Source organism: Tarenaya hassleriana, unplaced genomic scaffold, assembly GCF_000463585.1.
Source record: "Tarenaya hassleriana unplaced genomic scaffold, ASM46358v1 Cleome36, whole genome shotgun sequence".
NCBI classification, from domain to species: Eukaryota; Viridiplantae; Streptophyta; class Magnoliopsida; order Brassicales; family Cleomaceae; genus Tarenaya; species Tarenaya hassleriana.
In genome coordinates, this window is record NW_010966665.1 from 291,939 (window position 1) to 299,780 (window position 7,842).

Genomic DNA, 7,842 nt, shown 5'->3' on the forward strand with positions numbered 1-7,842 from the left:
TCTTTCCCTCATTATCTGTTTCTTCTCTCAGCAAGAACGGGAAGTTTATTATATTCTTATCCGCAAAGAGTGCCGTCAATTCTGGGGCTCATTGGGCAACCGAGTCACTCCACAGGATCGATTGGCCTAGTGATGGGAAGCTTACTGAATCTACAAATGTAGTCGATGTGGTGAGATCATATGAATATTTCTCACTATTTTCACCCTATAGAGGCGTCAAAACTTTCTTGAGCTTGTCAAACTTTGTTTCTGAGGATCATCCATGTATGGTAAACAAAGATTAATCTCTTTCTACTGTGTAATTTCTGAGATGCTGAAATATTTGTCATTCAGGTTCGAGTAGTGAACTGCCCTGAGGATGGATGTTTCCCGGGGCTTTATTCTACCGGGGTTCTGACTGACCCGTGGCTTTCAGACGGGCGTACTCTTATTTTGTCTTCCTTCTGGCGCAGTTGCCAAGTAATCCTCTCTGTGGATTTGTTGAGGTGACTGACAAAACCTTTGTATATTCTTTTCAATAAAAACTAGTCTCTACATGTTTTCTTCTGCAGCAACCTGATGACAAAATTCTTGAAATTTTCAGTGGTGAAGTGTCACGAGTCAGTCCTAGCGACTCTGATAGTTCATGGAATATCCTCGCATTGGATGGTGATGATATTATTGCCGGTAACATCTTGAGCCAATACTAGCTGTCACCTTACAAGTATGCAGATTTGAAATATGTTATTTTTTTCTTCTGTGAGTAGTATCTAGCAGTCCAGTGGATATTCCTGAAATCAAGTATGGGAAGAAAACACTGGATTCAGCTGGGAAGCCTTCATGGAATTGGTTCGGTATTTCAAGCCCTGTATTCAGATGCTCTGAGAAGGTATTAGCTTATTGGCTGACCACTTGAGCGATGTCGATGGTTTATGAGTTTGATTTTTCTTTTTCTTATGCATCTCTTTTTTTTTCCTAATCATGACAGATTGTGTCCTTGCTTTCATCTCTTCACTTCAAGATTCTGAAGATTCTAGTCAATGATGCTTCTGATTGTCTTACTGAAGGTACTCACATTTTTAAGTCTTATGGGTAAGAGCATGTTCTACATCTTCTGAAGATATGTTTTCTGACTGTTTCCTTATGATAAACCCATCTCAGGAGCTAAGAAACCTTTTGAGGCTATTTATGTATCTTCAAACTCTAAGAAGAACGGGAAATGTGATCCGCTAATTGTCGTTATCCATGGAGGCCCTCATTCTGTCTCTCCATGCAGCTTCTCTAAATCACTAGCTTATCTCTCCTCGCTTGGAAACAGTTTGCTAATCGTAAATTACAGGTATCGGAAACCATATCTTCTTTTGAACTTGTCTTAAGTAGAGCCAGAATACTTGACTTGTGAAAGCTTCAGATTTTGCAAATGCACTGACCTGTTGGAAAGAGTACTAGCAATACTGATTTGGTTTTTGGTGATTTATTTTCAGGGGTTCATTAGGGTTTGGGGAGGAAGCTTTACAGTCTCTTCCCGGGAAAATCGGGTCTCAGGTAAATGTCATTTCTTTTCTTTCTCTTTCTTCCTACCCCGATTCCTAGGACTGCAAAAAATTTAACCTTTATCTTACCTGCCACAGGACGTGAAAGACGTGCTCGCGGCCATCGACCTTACCATTGACATGGGACTTGCACACCCGTCAAGAATAACCGTCCTTGGTGGTTCTCATGGCGGGTTTCTGACTACCCACTTGATTGGCCAGGTATTCCGAACTTTTCTGATAGGCACTGGATTAGAAATCCTCATATTCTTACGCGGAAGGATTTCTACAGGCACCCGATAAGTTTGTAGCAGCAGTTGCAAGGAATCCTGTCTGCAATATTGCATCAATGGTTGGCATATCGGATATACCCGATTGGTGTTTCTTCGAAGCCTATGGGAACAGAAACCACTTTACCGAAGCACCCTCACCCGAGGATCTCTCGCATTTTCATCAGATGTCTCCTATATCCCACCTCTCTAAGGTGAAGCCAGTAGTCAATTTATCCATCACTCTTAACTTCATTTCTTAACCGAAACTATATGGATGGTAAAGAAGAACATCAATGTTAGATTCTTGTACATGATTTCTGCAGGTGAAAACGCCCACCTTGTTTCTCTTAGGAGCTCAGGACCTTCGTGTTCCCGTTTCAAATGGATTGCAAGTAAGAAAATCCTTTTCTATTTAAGCCCCCAAAGAATATGATGTTCGAGTTTTCAGACCCAAAACTCATTGCTATGGCTTTTGAAACGTATAGTATGCGAGAGCACTGAAGGAGAAAGAAGTGGAAGTTAAAGTCTTGTTCTTTCCCGATGATAATCACCCTTTAGACAGGTAAAAGGCAAAACCCGCAATTCGTCATCCATAGTTAAAGTATATCTGGCTAGAAAAAAAATCTTGAACTTTTTTCCGACCCGCGTCTTGAAAGCACGTTTTTTTGTCCGGTGTTTACTCTGCAGACCGCAAACTGACTTTGAGAGCTTCCTCAACATCGGTGTCTGGTTCAAGAAGTACTGCAAGTAGTGAACCATGTGCTTCCTCAGCCTTTGCCCTCGATCAAGATTTTCGATATTAGAGAGGGTTGCAGAAAAAGAATGCAAGTGTGGGTTACCAAAACACTCTATTATGGATTATCTTGAAATCTTCAAAATTATTGGGCGCATTTCGAAAATAGGGATAATTTAGGGGGTGCTGAATTAATAATCACAGACTTAATGGTGTACAATAAATATGAAGGCGAGTGGCGATTACAGTTATATCCGTTGTAGAGTCATCAAAGAAAAAATCTCATCGGAACCCTAGAGGACGGAGAATCACGTCACCATCTCCGTCTCCGTCGCAGCGGGAGGAACACCCTCGTATCCGTAAGTCTCTCTTTCTGTGAAAAATGTTCTTGAATCTTGGTTTAGATGGTAGTAGCTTGCAAATTCTGTGTTCCTCAAAAACCCTACCACCGAGTTCACCGATTTTCCCCTCGAAAAATCTCTCCCAGTCAGGGAAAGCCTGAAAAATTGCGTACGTAGAACCCATGACGGTTATAGACGCGATGTTGTCTGCGGATTTTTTTGTCGGAAAACCAGGTTTTGGGGAAGACCCGGATAACGAAACGGGTAGGGAAATTGAAGGTTGGTGATAAGAGGACTGGGGGTGGGAAGGATTCAATGGAAACGACATGGTTGTAAAAGTGAATGCCAAGTGTTTGAAGAAATGGCTGAGTAATGGAGGATGTATTTTGGATAGTATTGAGAATGTCGAAGAGGAGCTGAGCCCGTGGCCAGAGACACTTAGCAACAAGGAGAGGGTGATTTCTTTGTGGGAGAGACCGCTGGAAATTTTCCAAGTGGTTCAAGAGCAAGGATTGTTATAAATTGAACATGTTTCACTGTTGAAGGAAGATTCAAGGAAGCTGTCGCGACTTTCAGAGAGATGGTTCCGTCGCAAATTCAGCCCGATCATTCGGGAATATGATTCTGGTAAAGCTCGGGCTCTCGAAGAAACCCGTGCCTAAGATGGAAGCACCGAGAAGAAGAAGAGGACTGCAGGAGGGGCCTAGAAGTATGGATCTTCCACTCTCTATTCCATTTTCGAACATAAGATCGAAGACAGCATTTTGGATTTAGGGAATGGTAGCTTTGTTTATGCATCTGAAGCTTTGTTTGTAGGTCTAGAAGAAGATAACGAAACAGATCAAGGAAGACTTAGAACTGATTTACGTTGTAGTTACTACAAAACTGTACACAGGAAAGAAGAAGGAGAAGATTTACATGGCATCATTGTGCCATGAGAGAACAATCTCATCAAGCTCTGATTTCAACTCCGACCACCGGAATTCCTCCTCGTCTCCCTCTGCCACCTTCACCTCTGCCACAACAACCTCCGGTGTGATCTCCACCGCCTCCACCTTCACGGCCGTTCTCCCTCTTCCCAGACCCACCATTGCCGCCGCAGCTTCTCCTCCTCCTTTCTTCTTCTCCACTACGTAACCTAACCTTTCTCCGATCTCCTTCACTTTCTCCACCACTTCGTGCACCGGAACCCTAGCTGTGAATCTCTTCTCCCTCTGCCTTCTACGTTCGAAGAGACCCGAGAGATCTAACCCTGAAGATAGAGAGATTATGTCAAACGCAGTGATGGTGTCGCTGGTGGATTTCGCCTCTTTGTGTAGAAATGGGTCCGATTCGAAGATTCTGCCATGGAAATCGGAGGTTTCCAGTGATTTTTTGAACCAGGATGTTCTCATGACGGTTTCTATGCTCATCCTCGTTTCAGGATTCGGATCGAGCATGTGGTAGATGATGGATCGTGATTGTTTCGCGATCCAATTCGGGAAACGGTAATCTCTCCGGTGGATCTTCCTATACATGGTGACGATGTTTGAGTCATCAAAGGGGACGTATCCGGCAAGTAGAACAAATAGGATGACGCCACACGACCAAGCGTCGGCCTTCGCACCGTCGTAGCCTCGCCTTGCCACGACCTCCGGTGCCGTGTAAGCCGGCGTACCGCAAGCCGTGTGGAGCAACCCATCGTTCTTCAGGTGCTCTGGCAAGGCGGAGAGGCCGAAATCGGAAACCTTGAGGTTTCCTTCTCTGTCGATCAGCAGATTCTGCGGCTTGACGTCTCGGTGAGCGACGCCATTTTCGTGGCAGAAGTGGAGGGCGGAGGCGAGCTGCTGGAAGTACCGGCGGGACGATGTTTCCGGTAAGCGGCCATGGCGGAGGACCTTGGAGAAGAGCTCGCCACCGGCGGCGAACTCCATGACGAGGTAAATCTTTGATTTGGTTGCCATAACTTGATGGATTTTGAGGATGTTTGGGTGGTGATGGAGCCGACGCATTGCGTCGATCTCCCTGATTATCCTCGGTTCCATGGCCGAGTCGACGGTTTTCTTCTTGTCGATGATCTTGACGGCAACGAGCTCGTCGTTTCCGATGGAACGAGCCACGTGTACCTTCGCGAAGCTCCCGCTGCCGAGTCGGCGACCTAGTTGGTATTTCCCGAGGAGAATGTTCCCATGTGCTTTTGCCGCCGGAGACTGTGCCTGCGGTTTCCGGTGAGACGGAGATTCCATGACTCGCGGGGTTACGGCGGAGAAGACGACGGTGGCGCCTGTGAGTTGCTCGAGTCTGAAGACTTTTGAGAGACGTGAATTTTGGTGATTGCTTGCTTGTTGCTTTTATAGTGAAAAGAGAGTACTTTCTTTCGTTAATTAGTTTTTAATTTGTAATTTAATATCAATCTATCAAACTATTTTTATTTTCTAGAATCAAATATAGTTTATTAAACAAATATATGTATATAATATATTACATTTTTTGGTCACGTGTTTTATAAGAATCATTCCGTTTATATTGTTAGCATAATGACATGTAACTACCCTATATTGATAGTCTATAATTTTTACTGTTTATAGATATTTATAACTAATTTTAATATTTTTTTAGAATTATAATAAATTCAAGATTCCTTTATTCCATTACAAGCTGTTTCCTCATCTTCCTCTCTCTCTCTTTTTTTCCCACAGCAGAAATTTTACACGTGAAGATTAATTTTAAAATAAATTATCTATCGACTTCGATACTTATCTTAACCTAATAAAAAATTAGTTAAACAAATACCAAAACATTATAAATTAATATTTTTCTTGGCTATTTGATATTTCTTTCTAAAAGTAATTGTTTGATTTGTACACTAAGATAAACTTTTTTTATAAAATGTCATGAAGATATATATCTCTTCGGTGTTCACCACTTAATGATTGCTTGCACTGGCCACTTGGTATTTATTCCTCTTTTGACTCAATAATCAACGGTTCACAAATAATCTTCCAATTTCTTTATAGATTCTCCATTAACAAGGACATTATATAATTCTAAGATATGCAGATTAATCTTTTTGTTTGATTTTCCAATAAATAATAATAATAATAATAATAATAATAATAATAATAATAATAATAATAATATGATTAGTAGACAATGGCCGAATGGCATCGATCCTTATTTAAATAATATATTTTAGCATATGAATATGATGAGGGTAGACCCCAAAGAAGATAAAGATTGTCACGACTCACGAGAATCATATATTATTTTGCTGTATATCTATATACATTTGCGTGTAACAAAGGTGTAAAAATATCTCGCTTCTTATTACTTTTATATTATTGAGTGAGGGACCCAGATCATGTAATCGTTAATATGTGCCAATATATCTGAAATCGAATAATGAATAAAATCTTCGGATTAAATACATTTAAAAGTTAACTGGATATTATTTTTATAATCAAATTAGTCAAATTCAAATACAAAACCAATCGAAATATAACCCAATAAAAACAATTTTCGTTTTTAAAAATACAGATGTTACTTAATTAAAATTGTATGGAATTCGAACTGAATCACACACATACACTCACACTCACACACACACACACACACATATATATATATATATATATATATATATATATATATATATAAATATATTATATGGTCTGCGTGTCTTGATATATTGTTGGTGGTGTCCTATCTTAAATCAAATAGGTGAAGAAGGTGAAACGTAAGGTACCAATAGAAATCATACATTTAACTTACAATAAATTTAAATAAAATTTGTTATAAATCATTAATTTATTCCATAGGACAAGTTAGGCAAAGATTGTTCACAGACATGAATGATGCCCAATCGGTAGGCGTGAAACTCATTGGTCGAATCTCGAGATAATAATAAAAGAAATAAATAAATCTATGGTTCGAATTGTTTACCTGAAATGGCATTTTGATCAATCTAGCAATAGACAAAATTCAGATACCCAATATAACATGCATATTCAATAATTTTGGATAGAAATTTTAGCATGAAAATTTTGTGTAATGTGCGTTCTATTGTTAAATCTGGGATTTACTTTAAATAACTTTAATATCAGTAATTATTATTAAAACAATGAGTTGTATTATTCACTCCTATATTTACAGAAATTATATATATATATATATATTAACATCAATTATATGTAAATTTATACTATCATTTGTTATTATTTTTTTTATGAATCAGAAAGTTGTATAGTTCAACAATTAGCATTCAATGAAATAATGGTATTATAACATGATGAAATACATGAAAATGAAGAAAAAATTGGGAAGTGAACAGGGTTCCAACAAACCCTAAATGGATGAAAAACAAAAAACAAAAAAAAATAGAATAGTTGATTGAGTAGAATTATTTTAAAATCAAATCAGTTCATTTTAAATCGAATAAATAATGAACGAAGAAAGCGAGTAAAGACTTAGAAATAATATTTTGGAATAAAATCCTTAAAAGATATATAGTCTAATAAAAATTTTAATGGCTAATAACATTGTAATCTTTTAAAACAAAATGTTATCTGCTTGAAAATAAAAAATAAGTTTAATAAGTTTTACTTAAGCAAAAAATCAAAACTCGGTAGTTAAAATCGATTTTGGTATAAAAACTCGTTTAAGAATGTTTGAAGTTGTTAATAAGATTGTAAATGATTATAATAAGATATTCTATATTTGAAAATAAGAAACAAAAGTTTAATAATATTTCCTCATACAAAAAAAATCATATTACGGTAGTTTTAGGCGATTTCTAAAAATCTTTATTGAGATTATAATAAAGTTTCAAACATGGTAAATAGTTAGAATTAGATGATTCTAACTTCAAAATAAGAAATGAATAAACTTACATTATGAAAACAAAATGCTTTGAAACTATAGTTTCAACCGATTTTTTATGAATAATCATTTCATATACTTAATTTACAGAAATATATAATTTGATATTTTTTTGGGGGGGGGGGGGG

General features: G+C 38.0%; 2 protein-coding genes across 3 annotated transcripts in view; one reads left to right on the forward strand and one right to left on the reverse strand.

The window, feature by feature from the left end:
- Positions 1-2,771, forward strand: part of LOC104822254 (acylamino-acid-releasing enzyme) — a 5,154-nt gene extending 2,383 nt beyond the window's left edge. For both annotated transcript variants that reach the window (XM_010553400.2, XM_019203540.1), the window contains exons 7-18: positions 32-170; positions 334-485; positions 584-666; positions 747-868; positions 968-1,046; positions 1,141-1,318; positions 1,464-1,524; positions 1,611-1,733; positions 1,804-1,995; positions 2,107-2,175; positions 2,269-2,345; positions 2,471-2,771. In XM_010553400.2, coding sequence (XP_010551702.2) covers positions 32-170; positions 334-485; positions 584-666; positions 747-868; positions 968-1,046; positions 1,141-1,318; positions 1,464-1,524; positions 1,611-1,733; positions 1,804-1,995; positions 2,107-2,175; positions 2,269-2,345; positions 2,471-2,534 — 1,339 coding nt within the window. In that variant the 3' untranslated portion in view covers positions 2,535-2,771. The remainder of the gene's footprint in view (positions 1-31; positions 171-333; positions 486-583; positions 667-746; positions 869-967; positions 1,047-1,140; positions 1,319-1,463; positions 1,525-1,610; positions 1,734-1,803; positions 1,996-2,106; positions 2,176-2,268; positions 2,346-2,470) is intronic.
- A 101-nt stretch (positions 2,772-2,872) lies between these two features.
- LOC104822255 (CBL-interacting serine/threonine-protein kinase 7-like) lies at positions 2,873-5,193 on the reverse strand. The gene has a single exon (XM_010553401.2). The coding sequence runs from the start codon at positions 5,080-5,082 to the stop codon at positions 3,772-3,774; it is 1,311 nt and encodes a 436-aa protein (XP_010551703.1). The 5' UTR covers positions 5,083-5,193; the 3' UTR covers positions 2,873-3,771.
- Positions 5,194-7,842: the final 2,649 nt, after the last annotated feature.